This window comes from Oncorhynchus clarkii, chromosome 33, assembly GCF_045791955.1.
Source record: "Oncorhynchus clarkii lewisi isolate Uvic-CL-2024 chromosome 33, UVic_Ocla_1.0, whole genome shotgun sequence".
Classification (NCBI taxonomy): domain Eukaryota; kingdom Metazoa; phylum Chordata; class Actinopteri; order Salmoniformes; family Salmonidae; genus Oncorhynchus; species Oncorhynchus clarkii.
Genome location: NC_092179.1, coordinates 9656372 through 9673416, shown reverse-complemented (window position 1 = coordinate 9673416; position 17045 = coordinate 9656372). Strand labels below are relative to the sequence as shown.

The 17045-nt window shown below is 45.9% G+C and overlaps 1 protein-coding gene across 1 annotated transcript; it reads left to right on the top strand.

Annotated features, from left to right (window-relative positions):
* The first annotated feature begins 12596 nt into the window (after window positions 1-12596).
* Window positions 12597-14992, top strand: LOC139393212 (galactose-specific lectin nattectin-like). Its single transcript, XM_071141654.1, has 7 exons — window positions 12597-12642; window positions 12747-12816; window positions 13039-13098; window positions 13321-13454; window positions 14000-14134; window positions 14369-14507; window positions 14641-14992. The coding sequence occupies exons 2-7, from the start codon at window positions 12759-12761 to the stop codon at window positions 14706-14708; spliced, it is 594 nt and encodes a 197-aa protein (XP_070997755.1). The 5' UTR covers window positions 12597-12642; window positions 12747-12758; the 3' UTR covers window positions 14709-14992.
* Window positions 14993-17045: the final 2053 nt, after the last annotated feature.

Below are 17045 nucleotides of genomic sequence, written 5' to 3'. Positions count from 1 at the left end.
TATGTGAAAAGTTGTGTACATGTGCTGGTCACTTATCTATTGAAATGAATTGCATTTTGTAAAAACCCTGTGCAGCTCAGCAACATTCTGGTATCTACCTGGACATTGAAACGGGAAGTTTACCCCAGAGATTAAAAGAGTCACTCAGTTTAGTTTGGAAAGCAGAGTCGATGGGTTCAATTGGGGCCCAATCGTCTCTACATAATTGCTTGTCTCTCAGTGGTGGTTTGAGAGGATAGGATGGGTAGAGAGAGGAGGATACATAGACATACATAGACAAATCATGAAATAGCCTAGCCATCCATTCCAATTCCAGACATTAATATGGCATGGTTTACAGACCCTCGCTGTATAAATGTTAGTGTTGGCTAACATATTGGGTCTGCAAATATTGGGTTTGAGAACCTAGAAGTCCGGACAGATGTAGGAATAATTATCCTATGCTGCAGTAAAAAGCTCTCCGTTCTCTCTCTCTCACCGGGGAGTCTAGCTGGACACAAAGCTTTCACTTCACTTTAGTCCCCTTTTCCTCAACACGTTGTGGTGGACATTCACAAGAAAATGTTTTCCTAATACAAATCAAATCAAATTTGATTAGTCACATGGGCCGAATACAACAGGTGTAGTAGACCTTACAGTGAAATGCGTACTTACGAGCCCCTAACCAACAATGCAATTAAAAAAAAAATACAGAGTAAGAAATAAAAGTAACAAGTAATTAAAGAGCAACAGTAAAATAACAATAGAGAGACTATCTACAGGGGGGATACCAGTACAGAGTCAATGTGTGGGGGCACCGGTTAGTTTAGGTAATATGTACATGTAGGTAGAGTTATTAAAGAGACCATGCATAGATGATAACAGAGTAGCAGCGGTGTAAAAGAGGGGGGGCAACGCAAATAGTCTGGGTAGCCTTTGATTAGATGTTCAGGAGTCTTATGGCTTGGGGGTAGAAGCTGTTTAGAAGCCTCTTGGACCTAGACTCGGCGTTCTGGTACCGCTTGCCGTGCGGTAGCAGAGAGAACAGTCTGACTAGTGTGGCTGGAGTCTTTGACAATTCTTAGGGCCTTCCGCAGGCAAAATGATGTGCGTGAGTGGTGCCATGACTCTCTCTCTCCTTAGTGGGGATCCAAGGCGCCGGTTTTAAAGGGAAGTTGGGCCGGTTTTATGACTTAACACCGGTCGTTAACTTTCTCTCTCTTGCCCTGCAGCATTGAACAAATGAATGTGGTGTGTGTAGAGAGAGACTCTTGCCTAATAACTTCAACATCGGACACTGGGACAATACATTTCAACATCCAAAGGTTGGGGATGATGAGGGATGGAATATGAAAAATTAATATCTATTTTGTGATGTCATTAAAATGATGACTATAACAGAAATACTGTAGCTTAGCAAGGAAACATTCTAGCTGTAAAGCTTCCACCCCATAGGATGTTCGTACAATATAAAGAACGATGAAACTTTGTTTGAAAATATAGAAATGTGAGTTTAGTCTTCTGAGATAATGGTTGTTCATGTCTGTTGCACACTAACTAAGCCACGCCCCCAATGAGGTCAGAGTTTGTGTCCACATGCTGAAACCGCCCTCCAAGGCCAGAGTGCTTAAAAGAACACGCTGAGAATTTATATACAGACCAGAGAATGTGAGGACGTGGTCCACACGTTGACATGGTTGAAACTACAAGACCAGATAATGGTAAGACCCTCTGAAACTCTCGACGAGTGAAGAATGTGAAGACTAGACCAAAACATGCACCGTCTGCAGCTCTGCATGTAAAGTAGTCTAGGACAATTGATCCTAGACGGGTGGGAAGACAGATCCCTCTCACCACTGTGTGGTACACCTGAAGTATTCATTCTAAGAACACTCCAGAACAAAAGAAGCCTACAACTAAAGATGGACATTGTGACCTCTGGTAGACAACCAGAGACTTACATCGAACTACTCCCCATAGACATATCGAGTTGTTTCAACAGAGACGACAGAGAAAGACATCTACGTGTAAATATATGTTGCATTTCTAATCCAAATGAGCGGTTATTAAGGTACTAAATATTCATATTTACGGTGAGCATAGATTCCAAATGTATGTACGATAAGTCCACTCTTTGTCTATCCACCTTTTTATCTTTCCCCACCTCCTTTCCATTGTGTAACAAGCCGTCATATCGGGTTAGTCCACTAGGGACTGTTTTCATTGCATTATGTGAGTAATCAATAACCTATGCCATGTGTGTGTGTGTGTGTGTGTATATTTCTGTGTGTATTTCTGTGTGATTATTTAGTTAGTAAATAAATCATTAAGACAATTTGTGAATTGCTGATTCATCACTTAGGTTGGGGTTCGTGCAAATTTTTGAAGTCAATGACATTCAGAATGAAACTGATATGAGGAAATTATTAATTGATGACTGGTATAATATCGAGATATTCTTGAGTTAATTCGGGAAATGTTAACTCATTAAATAAACTTTTCCCGTGGTGCCCCAAATTCCTAATGAGTTAATTGTCAATCAATCAATCACATTTATTTATAAAGCCCTTCTTACATCAGCTGACGTCACAAAGTGCTGCACAGAAACTCAGCCTAAAACCCCAAACAGCAAGCAATGCAGGTGTAGAAGCACAGTGGCTAGGAAATACTCCCTAGAAAGGCCAGAACCTAGGAAGAAACCTAGAGGGGAACCAGGCTATGAGGTGTGGCCAGTCCTCTTCTGGCTGTGCCGGGTGGAGATTATAACAGAACATGGCCAAGATGTTCAAATGTTCATAGATGACCAGCAGGGTCAAATACTAATAATCACAGTGGTTGTAGAGGGTGCAACAGGTCAGCACCTCAGGAGTAAATGTCAGTTAGCTTTTCATAGCCGATCATTCAGAGTTAGAGACAGCATGTGCGGTAGAGAGAGAGAGTAGAAAACGGCAGGTCTGGGAAAAGGTAGCATGTCTGGTGAACAGGTCAGGGTTCCATAGCTGCAGGCAGAACAGTTGAAACTGGAGCAGCAGCACAACCAGGTGGACTGGGGACAGCAAATAGTCATCAGGCCAGGTAGTCCTGAGGCATGGTCCTAGGGCTCAGGTCCTCTGAGAGAGAATTAGAGAGAGCATACTTACATTCACACAGGACACCGGATAAGACATGAGAAATACTCCAGATATAACAGACTGACCCTAACCCCCCGACACAAACTACTGCAGCATAAATACTGGTGGCTGAGACAGAATTTTACATGATTAATTTAATTGAGTAATAATTAAACTTGGTAGGTAATTATACAATGATTAGCAGTCATCACATTAATGATAGTCACGTCACGACAGTGTTATCCAGACTGTATTTGAGCATTAATTAGCTGTATATCATGCTTTTGTAACCGTGAATGAAGTCACTTGAAAGAAGCGTGCTTGGAAGAACCAAAACATTGACATAGCTCACAGTAGGAGGCCATAGGTAAAACTTCTTCTAGGAATCTTATTTCACTGCTAGACAGCAACACACCTGTATGAAATGACTCACTGTCTTCATTTAAACATGTCTCCACCATCAGGTGAAGTACACATCATTATTCCTAGTCTCATTCATTATGTTTCCAAGCCTTTGCATTGTTGCAATATGAACCATCATGCAGTACCGTATAACCATGAGCTCATTCCACTCTTTCCTATTCTGCTCTTCTCTCTGGCTGGAAATAGGCCTGACTGGCTGCTGGAGTAATGGGATGAGATTATTGATTCATTCGATGCAGGACCGTATGTTAGCAAAATTACAAGATTATAGCCTCCGAGTCGCGCAGTGGTCTAAGGCACTGCATCGCAGTGCTAGCTGTGCCACTAGAGATCCTGGTTTGAGTCCAGGCTCGGTCGCAGCTGGAGACCCATGTGGCGGCGCACAATAAACCCAGCGTTGTCCGGGTTAGGGAAAGCTTTGGCCGGCTGGGATGTCCTTGTCCCATTGTGCTCTAGCGACTCCTGTGGTGGGCTGGGCGCATGCACGCTGACAAGGTCGACAGGTGCACAGTGTTTCCTCTGACACATTGGTGCGGCTGGCTTCCGGGTTAAATGGGCAATGTGACTTAGCTGTGTTGTGTTTCGAGGACACACGGCTCTCGACCTTCGCCTCTCCCGAGTCCGTACGGGAGGTTCAGCGATGGGACAAGACTGTAACTACCAATTGGATACCACGAAATTGGGGAGAAAAGCGGTAAAACAAATGACAAGATTATGTTATGATACTGTTTTTGTACCGAATAGTTGTTTTCAGGCAATAGAATAGGTTTCTTAGAACTCTCTCTTCATTCTGAGTGAACTGAGAGAAATCTTTTGAAGTTTGGGCTAGCAACTGATTAAGTGATGCCTTGGTGATAAAACACTTTAGACACATTCCATTCTATGATTAGTGATTAGACCTATGTCTCCGGCTTGACATTCATAGATAAGGTGTGTGTGTGTGTGTGTGTGTGTGTGTGTGTGTGTGTGTGTGTGTGTGTGTGTGTGCGTGCGTGCGTGCGTGCGTGCGTGCGTGCGTGCGTGCGACTCGAGAGAGCGTGAAGGAATTGAACAAACATCTCATTGTTTGTTCTAATCCTTGCATCTAGGAAACTTATCCTGGAGCAGTAAAATAACACCCCCTGTGCAGATAAATGACAGGATGAACCCAGGTTGGTTTATGGTGCCCCAATCTACATGGGAGAGGTGGAGACAGCCATAAATAAGCATTTTGAAATATGCTACATAAAGACCGTGTTTACCAGGCCTGGGAAATTCCAGTGTGTTAGCTGGGGCTGGGGCAAAAGTGTGGCACCAATCAGTCCCCCGAGGACTGGAGTTGCTCAGGCCTGCTGTATACAATGTATGATTATAAGCACTTCGAAGTGTGGGGTCGATGGTTTCATTATTGCAATAATGAATCAATATTAAATAAAGATGATTGTTTGAAGATATGACAGTCTCTCACTTGATTAGAATATTCCACGACAACTGCTCCAACTTTTCAGCCCAAAAAAGACAGTTGACGTTACTGTGGCTTTGAAATGTGAGAGGCATTGTCTCTAAAAATGTCAAAACTACATTCAAATCCAGAACTATTTCTACATCGCTGTGTGTAGTGTGGAAGGACCACCAGAGGGCAGGCTGGGCTCATGGATAGTAGCCCAACAAGGCATGGGAGACAAGGTAACCAGAGGCAATTAAGCACAGCTAACGGTACTAATGACATACTCTCCTTCCTCTATAAGAGAGAGAAGGGAACCAGCAGAGAGAGGGAGGGAAAACTATCTCTGGAAGATGGCCACCGAGAGAGAGGAGCTATCCAGGAAGAACCACTAAGACGGTGACAATCCCGTTACTTTTTGTTGTAGTTTAAAGATAATCCTATTGTGTTCCTGTTTCATCTGGAGAAGAAGATGTATGTTTTTCCTTGGAAGATTTTCATTGATTATGTTGGAGTGTTTGTATTGACCAAATGCCCTCAATAGAGAACTGTGTTCAATCAAGAAACCTACTCCTGACTCGTTTATTCCACCTTCCTGCTTTAGAGTGACGCCCAATTACTTGGTCTGCTCACATTGGTGGAGGATGCGGGCATTAGGTGGATGAGTGACACAAGGATAAGTGAGTAAAACAAGATTCTTCCAGTAGACCCGGAGGAACCATTCAAGAACGATGGATAACGCCCTACTACAACAATTGATCACGGCACAGCAGACAACCATAGAACTCCTGCTACAACAGCTGTGCCGACGAGAAGAACCTAGAGTTAAGCCAAGAGCGGCTGCTCACGCCATCTTACCTCATCTCTCCAAGGAGGATGATATTGAGGCCTTCCTCATGACCTTCGAAAGGACTGCCACCTTGGAAGAGTGGCCGCCCACAGAATGGGCGAGTGCATTAGCCCCTCTTTTGGCCGGGGTGGCTCAGGAAGCCTATTTTGACCTGGATTCCCGCGAAGCTGCGGACTATGGGCGACTAAAAACCGAGATCCTGTCCCGGTACCAGCTGACTGCCAGAGATAGGGCTGTAAAGTTCCATCAATGGACCTATACAGCTGATCAACCCGTCCGTGCCCAGATCTTCGCATTAATACGACTGACGAAACAGTGGCTAGAACCTGGAAAGGGAGTAGGACATGTGATAGAGACTCTCGTAGTGGACAAGATATTGAGAGAATTACCCAGTGACTTAAAAAGGGTTGTGGGGCAAGCCAACCCGTTGTCAGCCGACGACATAGCCCAGGCGGTGGAAACATATCGGTCTACAGGGGAGTTGTTAAAAAGTGACAAGGAGGAACGGAAGGAGTCTTTCAATCCCGTACCACGACTCACCCCGGCGCGCCCGCCACCGAAACGTCCAAGCCCCCCCCGGAGGTGGGAGAAGTCAGCCACCACACAGCAGTGTCGGTGTTATGAATGTCAGTCTCCCAACCATTATGCCCCACAATGTCCTAGCAAGGATGAGCCCATGGTCACGGAGTCATCACTGCCTACCCCCACACATCCCGTTGTGAGGGGGCAGGATCAACACTGTTGGTTAGCAGAGATAGCCCCAGCCTCAGAGATTCCGGTGCGAGTCGAAGGACAAGATGTGGTAGCTATTCTCGACTCGGGAAGTATGGTTACGTTAGTAGAGGAGCGGATGGTGACCTCCGCAACACTGCTACCAGACAAAGTAGCCGTATCCTGTATCCATGGAGACACCCACTATTACCCCACTGTGAATCTGCCTATTCTCACTCCAAAAGGAAGGTGTACAGTCAGGGCAGGGAAAGTGCCACAGCTGAAGGTGCCATTATTGATCGGGAGAGACTGTCCCTTATATAAGGAGCTTCGGCAGATGACGTTATGTACGGGAAGAAGGGGGACAGGAAAGAAGAGAAAATCCAAGCCCGAGGTAGTAGTCCTACAAGGAGACGTAGCCGCGTCCTCGTCCTCTGCAGCAGAGGAAGAAATAGCGACCCAACGTTTACGACAGATATTCCAGGAAACCACAGATGAAGACACATGTGAAGGGTTATACACAACGCAGGAAGGAAGGAGCAACCAGGCGCTAAGGGATATATTTGAAGCTCCATCCGAGGAGGGAACCTGGAAGGGATTCTCCTCGGTCACCCCTGATGGGGATGTGGAACATCCTCCACATCCCTCTACCGAGGTCGACCTGCCCCAGGAATTAAAGGGACAGTTCGGCACCTCGCAGCATGGAGACCCAGACCTAAGGGAGGCCATGAGGAAGGTGAAGGTGATCGACGGGAGGAACGCCGACGGATCAGGTGAGCCCCCTCTTCCTTACTATGCAATCAGGCGGGGTCTCTTATACTGGGTCGTACGACGAAGGGGGGAAAACCAGGAATTACTAATGGTGCCTAGGCCATACAGGGATACAGTTCTACAGTTAGCCCATTCCCACGTCCTAGGAGGACACCTGGCACGAGACAAGACTATTGACAGAATCATGCAGAGATTCTATTGGCCCCGGGTCACCCGGGATGTGGCCAGGTATTGTAGGACGTGTGATCAATGTCAACGTACAGCCCCACGGCCACACCTACGTAACCCTTTGATTCCTCTCCCCATCATAGAGACTCCCTTTGAACGCATAGCTATGGACCTCGTAGGACCCCTCCCAAAATCCGCCAGACGACACGAGTACATCCTAGTGGTTATAGATTACGCTACCAAGTTCCCGGAGGCCATACCCCTGCATAACATGTCGTCAAAGGGAATTGCCAAGGAGTTATTCCTGATGTTCTCTCGTGTGGGCCTCCCCAATACTATCTTAACCGATCAAGGAACCCCGTTCATGTCCCGGTTGATGAAGGACTTGTGTCGGTTATATCAGGTTCAACAGATACGTACAAGCATATTCCACCCTCAAACAGACGGGTTGTGTGAACGCTTGAACAAAACGATTAAAAGCATGTTGAGAAGAGTGGTGTCCCGAGACGGGAAAAACTGGGACATGCTTCTCCCACACTTAATGGTTGCCCTGCGAGAAGTACCCCAGGCATCCACTGGATTCTCTCCGTTTTAATTGCTCTATGGCAGACCCTGTCGAGGAATCCTCGACTTAGCCAAGGAGACCTGGGAGACCCAACCATGCCCCTTTCGATCCACAATAGAACAATGTTACCCTGATGAGAGACCGCCTGTCAGCAGTGTGGCCCATAGTCAAGGAGCATATGGAGAAGGCCCAAAGGACCCAAGGCCGGGCCTATGATAAGTCCGCGACCCCCCCGTGAGTTCACCGTGGGAGAGAAAGTGATGGTGCTTGTGCCCACGGCCGAACATCGCTTGCTGGCGCAGTGGAGGGGGCCCTACGAGGTAATGAAAAGGGTCTCACCGGTCAATTACCTCATCAAGCAACCTGACAGGAGGAAGAAGGTCCAACTCTATCACATAAACCTGCTGAAGACGTACCATGGACGAGAGGAGGAGGTGGCTTTGATGGCCCTGGAGGGCAAAGGGAAAGAGGAGGCTCTACCACAGGTGCGCCGTGGCCAAACTCTCCTACCGGAGCAGTCAAGACAGCTAGACAAGCTGATTATGAACTTCGGTCGAATATTCTCTCCATTCCCAGGACAAACAGATGTCCTGTTCCACCATATCCACACTGAACCCGGCAAGAAGGTGCATATCCGCCCTTACAGGATTCCTGAGGCTCGCCGAGTCATCGCTAAGAAAGAGGTGAGGGAGATGTTGAGGATGGGCGTGATCGAGCCCTCGACGAGTGAGTGGTCCAGTCCCATAGTCCTGGTCCCCAAATCCGATGGTAGTATGAGACTCTGCAACGACTTTAGGGGCGTGAATGCCATCTCTACATTCGATGCGGATCCCATGCCCCGCGTGGATGAACTCTTGAAGCGCTTAGGAAAGGCCAAGTTCATCACTACCCTGGATTTGACGAAGGGATATTGGCAAGTGCCGGTGGCTCCGGAGGATCGCCCAAAGACTGCCTTCGCCACCCCAGAGGGGCTTTTCCAGTATGTGAGGATGCCCTTCGGACTGCACGGTGCCGCTGCAACTTTCCAACGCCTCATGGATGCCATTCTACGGCCCCATCAAGAGTATGCAGCGGCGTACATAGACGATGTGGTCATCCATAGCGAGGACTGGGATAGTCACCTCCTGCGATTACGGGCGGTGCTCATGAGTTTGGAAGCCACAGGGTTGACAGCCAATCCAAATAAATGCTGCCCGTGGGGAATGGGAAAATACGCCCACAGGCAGAGAAGACCAGGGCAATTCGTGACTGGCCTCGACCCCGGACCAAGCGAGACGTTCGGGCCTTCTTAGGGATAACAGGATATTATCGCCTTTTTTATCCCGGGATATGCAACCATTGCCAACCCCCTCACAAACCTCATCAGGAAAAACCTGCCAAACCAGGTAGAGTGGAAAGACGAGACGGAAGAGGCCTTTCAATTGCTAAAAGATGGCCTGTGTTCTGATCCCGTTCTACAGGCTCCGGACTTCTCACAAGAGTTCATTGTGCAGGTCGACGCCACGGATACAGGGCTCGGGGCCGTACTAGCTCAGGGTAAAGGTGAAGCAGAGAAGCCAATTCTCTTCATTAGTAGGAAGCTCAGCGATCGGGAACAGAGGTATGCGACCGTAGAGAAAGAGGCCTTAGCCATCAAGTGGGCTCTCGATTATCTCCGGTACTACCTACTGGGTCGGAGGTTTGCATTAGTTACTGACCATGCGCCCCTCACGTGGATGGCTGTTAAGAGAAACAATAACAACAGAATAGCCAGATGGTTTTTGTCTTTACAACCGTTCTCTTTCCATGTCATCCACAGGGCCGGATCGAGGAACGGGAATGCAGACGCGCTGTCCCGATGCGACCAAGACGGTGCGTCTGGCGCCCGACCCTCCGGTTCGGTCCTGGGGGGAAGGTATGTGGAAGGACCACCAGAGGGCAGGCTGGGCTCATGGATAGTAGCCCAACAAGGAATGGGAGACAAGGTAACCAGAGGCAATTAAGCACAGCTGACGGTACTAATGACATACTCTCCTTCCCCTATAAGAGAGAGAATGGAACCAGCAGAGAGAGGGGGGGAAAACTATCTCTGGAAGATGGCCACCGAGAGAGAGGAGCTATCCAGGAAGAACCACTAAGACGGTGACAATCACGTGACTTTTTGTTGTAGTTTAAAGATAATCCTATTGTGTTCCTGTTTCATCTGGAGAAGAAGATGTATGTTTTTCCTTGGAAGATTTTCATTAATTATGTTGGAGTGTTTGTATTGACCAAATGCCCTCAATAGACAACTGTGTTCAATCAAGAAACCTACTCCTGACTCGTTTATTCCACCTTCCCGCTTTAGAGTGACGCCCAATTACTTGGTCCGCTCACAGTAGTGATACGTTTTCATACTTCACCGATACATTGTACCATTGTAACAAGGTACACAGCAGTGGTGTAAAGTACTTAATTAAGTAAAATTATTTTAAAGTACTAAAGTAGTTTTTTTCAGTATGTGTACTTAATTTTACTATTAATATTTGACAACTTTTACTTTTACTTCACTACATTCCTGAAGGAAACAATGGACTTTTTACTGCATACATTATCCCTGACAGGAAAATGGTCCAATTCACACACTTCAAGAGAACATCCCTACGGTCTCGGATCTGATGGACTCACTAAACACAAATGCTTCGTTTATAAATTATATCTGAGTGTTGGAGTGTGCCCCTGGCTATCCGTAAAAAAATAAAACAAGAAAATTGTGCTGTCTGGTTTGTTTAATATAAGGAATTTGCAATTATTTATACTTTTACTTTTGATACTTAAGTTTATTTAAAATGAAATACTTTTACTCAAGTAGTATTTTACCGGGTGACTTTCACTTGAGCAATTTTCAATTAAGGTATCTTGACTTTTACTCAAGTATAACAAATGAGTACTTTTTCCACCACTGGTATACAGTGCAATCTGAAGGTATTCAGACCCCTTCCCTTTTCCCACATTTTGCTATGTTACAGCCTTATTCTAAAATTGATGAAATAAAAAAATGTCCTCATCAATCTACACACAATATCCCATAATGACAAAGCAAAAACAGGTTTTTAGAAAGTTTGCAAATGTAAAAAAAAAAACAGAAATACCATATTTACATAAGTATTCAGACCCTCCGCTATGAGACTCGAAATTGAGCTCCGGTGCATCCTGTTTCCATTGATCATCCTTGAGCTGTTTCTATGACTTGATTGGAGTCCACCTGTGGTAAAGTCAATTGATTGGACATGATTTGAAAAGGCACACTCCTGTCTATATTAGGTCGCACAGTTGACAGTGCATGTCAGAGCAAAAAGCAAGCCTGAGGTGGAAGGAATTGTCCGTAGAGCTCTGAGACAGGATTGTGTCGAGGCACCGATTTGGGGAACGGTACCAAAACATTTCTGCAGCATTGAAGGTCCCCAATAACACAGTGGCCTCCATCATTCTTAAATGGAAGAAGTTTGAATCCACCAAGACTCTTCCTAGAGCTGGCAACCCAGCCAAACTGAGCCATTGGGGGAGAAGGGCCTTTATCAGGGAGGTGACCAACAACCCGATTGTCATTCTGACAGAGCTCCAGAGTTCTTCTGTGGAGATGGGAGAACCTTCCAGAAGGACAACCATCTCTGCAGCACTCCACCAATCAGGCCTTTATGGTAGAGTGGCCAGACAGAAACCACTCCTCAGTAAAATGCAGATGAAAACCTGCTTGGAGTTTGCAAAAAGTCTCCTAAAGGACTCTCAAACCATGAGAAACAATATTTTCTGGTCTGATGAAACCAAGATTGAACTCTTTGGCCTGAATGCCAAGCGTCACGTCTGGAGGAAACCTGGCACCATCCCTACGGTGAAGCGTGGTGGAAGCATCATGCTGTCGGGATGTTTTTCAGCGGCAGGGACTGGGAGACTAGTCAGGATCGAGGGAAAGATGAACGGAGCAAAGTATAGAGAGCAGAGCGCTCAGGACCTCAGACTGGGGTGAAGGTTCAACTTCCAACATGACCTTAAGCACACGGCCAAGACAATGCAGGTTTGTCTATGAATGACCTTGAGTGGCCCAGCCGGAGCCTGGATTTGAACGCAATCGAACCTCTCTGGAGAGACCTGAAAATAGCTATGCAGCAACACTCCCCATCCAACCTGACAGCTTGAGACGATCTGCAGAGGACAATGGGAAAAAGTCCCCAAATACAGGTGTGCCAAGCTTCTAGCGTTATATCCAAGAAGACTCGAGACTGTAATCGCTGACAAAAGGTGCTTCAACAAAGTACTGAGTAAATGGTCTGAATACTTATGTACATTTCAGTTTCAGCTTTGTAATTATGGGGTATTGTGTGTAGATTGATGAGGGGGAAAAAAACTATTAAATCCATTTTAGAATAAGGCTGCAATGTAACAAAATGTGGAAAAAGTCAAGGGGTCTGAATACTTTCCGAATGCACTGTATATGAGCAAAGTACAGATCTCTCTCTCTGTACTTTGCTCCTCTTTTTGATTGATAAACTCACCATGAGAAGGAAATGGATAATATATGAGTTAACTATTGATAAACTATAGTTACTTCCTTGTGGTCAGGTGTATATAGCTGCTCCCCTTTCTCCAACAGAACAGAACCTACCAGAGATTCCTTATACATCAGGTAAGTCCACTATAGTCACCTCCGCCTACGTTCTAAAGTATTCAGTCTGACGCTGAATTTGTCATAAGTCTTTCCCTCTCTCTCTCGTTTTCTATTTTTCTCAGGAGAGTATCACCATGACGATGTTGACCATATTTCTGCTTCTCAGCGCTGCCTTTACTCTGGGTGATGCAAGTAAGAGAGATACACCTCATAGTTTCCACCATATTTTAAGTGTACTCCTTTTAGTTACAGCGCAGATAAGAGGTGTTTAATGATGTGTAGGTAGTAGAGGTATTCTTATCAATGGTTTGATTACCTGTTCACTCATCAGATGCAGTTTGATTATATCATTCTACACGCTAAAGAGCACATGAGTATGAATCTTTCCTCTGTCTTTGTCTCTCTTTGTTGTAGGGGATCTGAATGACACAGAGAATCAAATTATTGAGAACCTGATACGCAACCTGCCAATTGGTAAAATGCCTTCCTCAATCCCATATCAACAAAATTTCTGAAACCTGCAGAAAGCTATAATATTGCGTTGGTCTGCTAATGTTAATGGACTGATAACGCACAGATAGCTGTGGTGCAGTGTTCAGTAACATCACTGTTGGAACGCACTTTTGACCACTCAGATTGTGATGTCGGAACTAATAATTTCATCATGATACTGCATGATATCTCTCCCCCCTACAGAGTCTGAGGAGATGGGAGCGAAGGAGAAAGGGGGACTACAAACCAGGAGTTCGTCATGCCCACCTGGTTGGCACAGATATAGGACACACTGCTATCACTACGTCCCCATCATGGCCAAATGGCCAGAGGCAGAGGTACCTGTAAATGTCCATATTTAGGGCCAGATTTACTCATTCTAAACATCATAGGATTAGTGTGTTTAACAAGGTTGCTAAACTAAAACTTGACATGCTATTCCTTCTCTTTATATTTAGATACTCATGCAGAAACTTCCCATATATCTATCATTATTAATTCAATTTAGACTTCCAAATAACCAAACCCAGTCCCAGACTTGGATAACACTGGAGGCCCCTAAGGTCTCCACAGAGTTGAATAAAGCTGCATTTAGTTTGTTTGTGCTCTTCATGTGGAACACCTTACGGAGCTCTCTAAAATTACATGTCCTGGTCCCACTTTGTCAGTTCAGAGTAAATATTGGAGACATCTATGTGGATAAATGTGTCTGTTGTTCACATGTTTTATAATGTATATTGTAGGTGTTTGATAGTATTTATGCAGGGCTCATCTGTAAAAGAAACCCCAGTCTCAGTATGACTTACCTGTCAAAATAAAGGTTATAAAAATAAAAACAAAATATTCTACCTTTGTGTGATTCTCTCTCTCTGTCTCTTTTCAGCATTACTGTTTGCTATTGGGAGGTAACCTGGCGTCAGTGCACAGCCTCTCCCAGTATAACTTCCTCCGAACAGTCATCCAAAGTAGTGCCAATGGAGCCCAGCGCACCTGGATTGGAGCCAACGATGCCATCAAGGTCAGAAACACTCTGTTTAACACTCCTGAAACCTATACAGTAAGATGCGTTGATTCTTTTAGAATATAATTATAAATGCCTAGTGGTGCCTTACCCGAAATATAAGCTTGTTTTACTCCATTGTTTGTAAACAATGTAATTGTAAACAAACACTGTCGCTTCAAAACGTGGTTAAATCATTTTTATATAATGTATAGTGTCTGCTGGTTACACATCTGCTTGTATGCTCTTTAGGAGGGTCTTTGGCTGTGGAGCGATGGGTCCAGGTTTAGCTACCAGAACTGGGGCAAGGGGCAACCCGATAACTACATCCATGTTGCTGGGAACGACAACACGAATGGCCGTGAGCATTGTATGGAGATGAACTATGGAGGTACGATGCTGTCGCCAGAGCACTCTCCCTCACGTTATTCATCAAAGATTTTGATAGATGTAAAAATACATTTTAAAGGTAATGTGTTCCTTTTTTCGCTACATTTAAACAAAAATATTACCCTCTTTCCCAGGGGACTTCGGGCAGAATGATTCACCCTGCTGGATGCAAATTCCATTCATGTGTTCCAGAAAGCTGTAATATCTACCGACTGGGAGAGAATTCATGTTCTAACGTTACTCCCCTCATGTTTAGTGTACTTTTAGATTTTTGCTGATTTTAATGAGATTCTATTGCCTTATCTTGATGATTATTGCTAATTATGTAAAGTGACTTTGGGTATCTTGAAAAGCACTTGTAGTAATACATTTTAGAAATTCTATATTATCTGAGAGGCTCTCAGGTGATGGGATTCTTCAATAAAGTCAGTCTGTAATATTTCCTGTTCAGTGGTAATTTTGGCAAAACCCCCCAGATAATTCTCATGGGTGGCTCCAGGGAGGGTGTTGCCTTTGCAGAAGCACCCTCATGAAACAATGTATTAGTATGTATATGCATGTACGCCATTGATTTCAAGCACCCCTTTGCAATGACAGAATCTACCCTTTAGTTAGGCTCTCGGCATATGGGATTCTTTTAACCAAGGATGGTGTTGGATGCTAGATATTGCTGTATAGCTGGCCAAATACACTTACTATGAAAAATATGATGTTGAAACGGCTGATTAGATTAAGAGTAACTCTGGGAGCTAACTGGCCTGTCAGCCTTGTGGGTTTCGAGGACTGTAATGAGCTCAGCTGCCACAGTCGAGTTCAGATGCATTTTACTCCGGGCTGAGGCTAGGCCAGATCTCGGCTGCATGGAAGAATGAAAAAAACGCACATTTGCTACAGGAGTTCCTCAAACACACAAAGCCAACCAGCGTGCCAGACACCCCTCCCTGCATCCCTGCCGTCAAATCCACTCGTCCCCCTAAAGAGGCAGCTGATATGACTTAAGTGCTCTCCGTCTGGCTGCGTGGTGGAGAGTGGGTTATGGAGACGAGGGGTGCTCCACCTCCCTGCCATGCACTCAGACTGTAGCTGGCTGGAGACATACCTGTTTACTGCACCGTAAAGTAGGGCATGGATGGCAACCATGCTATGGGGGAGGGGGAATAACAAATGGAAAACGCATCATGGTAGTGCAGAATACTGTACCCTGCAGTGTTTCGTAGCTACATGGGTTGATGTTGTGTGTCATACTCACGTGGGTGTTGTCTCAAGAGATGCCTGTATGTATGCTTGCATGCGTGTAGGTAGATAGCCTACACACCGTTCACTAGAGATTTGACTACTACAGTATGACATTTCTGCTGAGACAAAATATTACATATATGACAGAGTGCATGTCTGCTTGCACGCAAGTACATATAGAAAGCTAAGGTAACTGAGCTAAACGACTACCGCCCCGTAGCACTCACTTCCGTCATCATGAAGTGCTTTGAGAGACTAGTCAAGGACCATATCACCTTCACCCTACCTGACACCCTAGACCCACTCCAATTTGCTAACCGCCCAAATAGGTCCACAGACGATGCAATCTCAACCACACTGCACACTGCCCTAACCCATCTGGACAAGAGGAATACCTATGTGAGAATGCTGTTCATCGACTACAGCTCGGCATTCAACACCATAGTACCCTCCAAGCTCGTCATCAAGCTCGAGACCCTGGGTCTCGACCCCGCCCTGTGCAACTGGGTACTGGACTTCCTGACCCCAGGTGGTGAGGGTAGGCAACAACATCTCCACCCCGCTGATCCTCAACACTGGGGCCCCACAAGGGTGCGTTCTGAGCCCTCTCCTGTACTCCTTGTTCACCCACGACTGCGTGGCCACGCACGCCTCCAACTCAATCATCAAGTTTGCGGACGAAACAACAGTGGTAGGCTTGATTACCAACAACGACGAGACGGCCTACAGGGAGGAGATGAGGGCCCTTGGAGTGTGGTGTCAGGAAAATAACCTCACACTCAACGTCAACAAAACTAAGGAGATGATTGTGGACTTCAGGAAACAGCAGAGGGAACACCCCCCTATCCACATCGATGGAACAGTAGTGGAGAGGGTAGTAAGTTTTAAGTTCCTCGGCATACACATCACAGACAAACTGAATTGGTCCACTCACACAGTCAGCATCGTGAAGAAGGCGCAGCAGCGCCTCTTCAACCTCAGGAGGCTGAAGAAATTTGGCTTGTCACCAAAAGCACTCACAAACTTCTACAGATGCACAATCGAGAGCATCCTGGCGGGCTGTATCACCGCCTGGTACGGCAACTGCTCCGCCCACAACCGTAAGGCTCTCCAGAGGGTAGTGAGATCTGCACAACGCATCACCGGGGGCAAACTACCTGCCCCCCAGGACACCTACACCACCCGATGTTACAGGAAGGCCATAAAGATCATCAATGACAACAACCACCCGAGCCACTGCCTGTTCACCCCGCTATCATCCAGAAGGCGAGGTCAGTACAGGTGCATCAAAGCAGGGACCGAG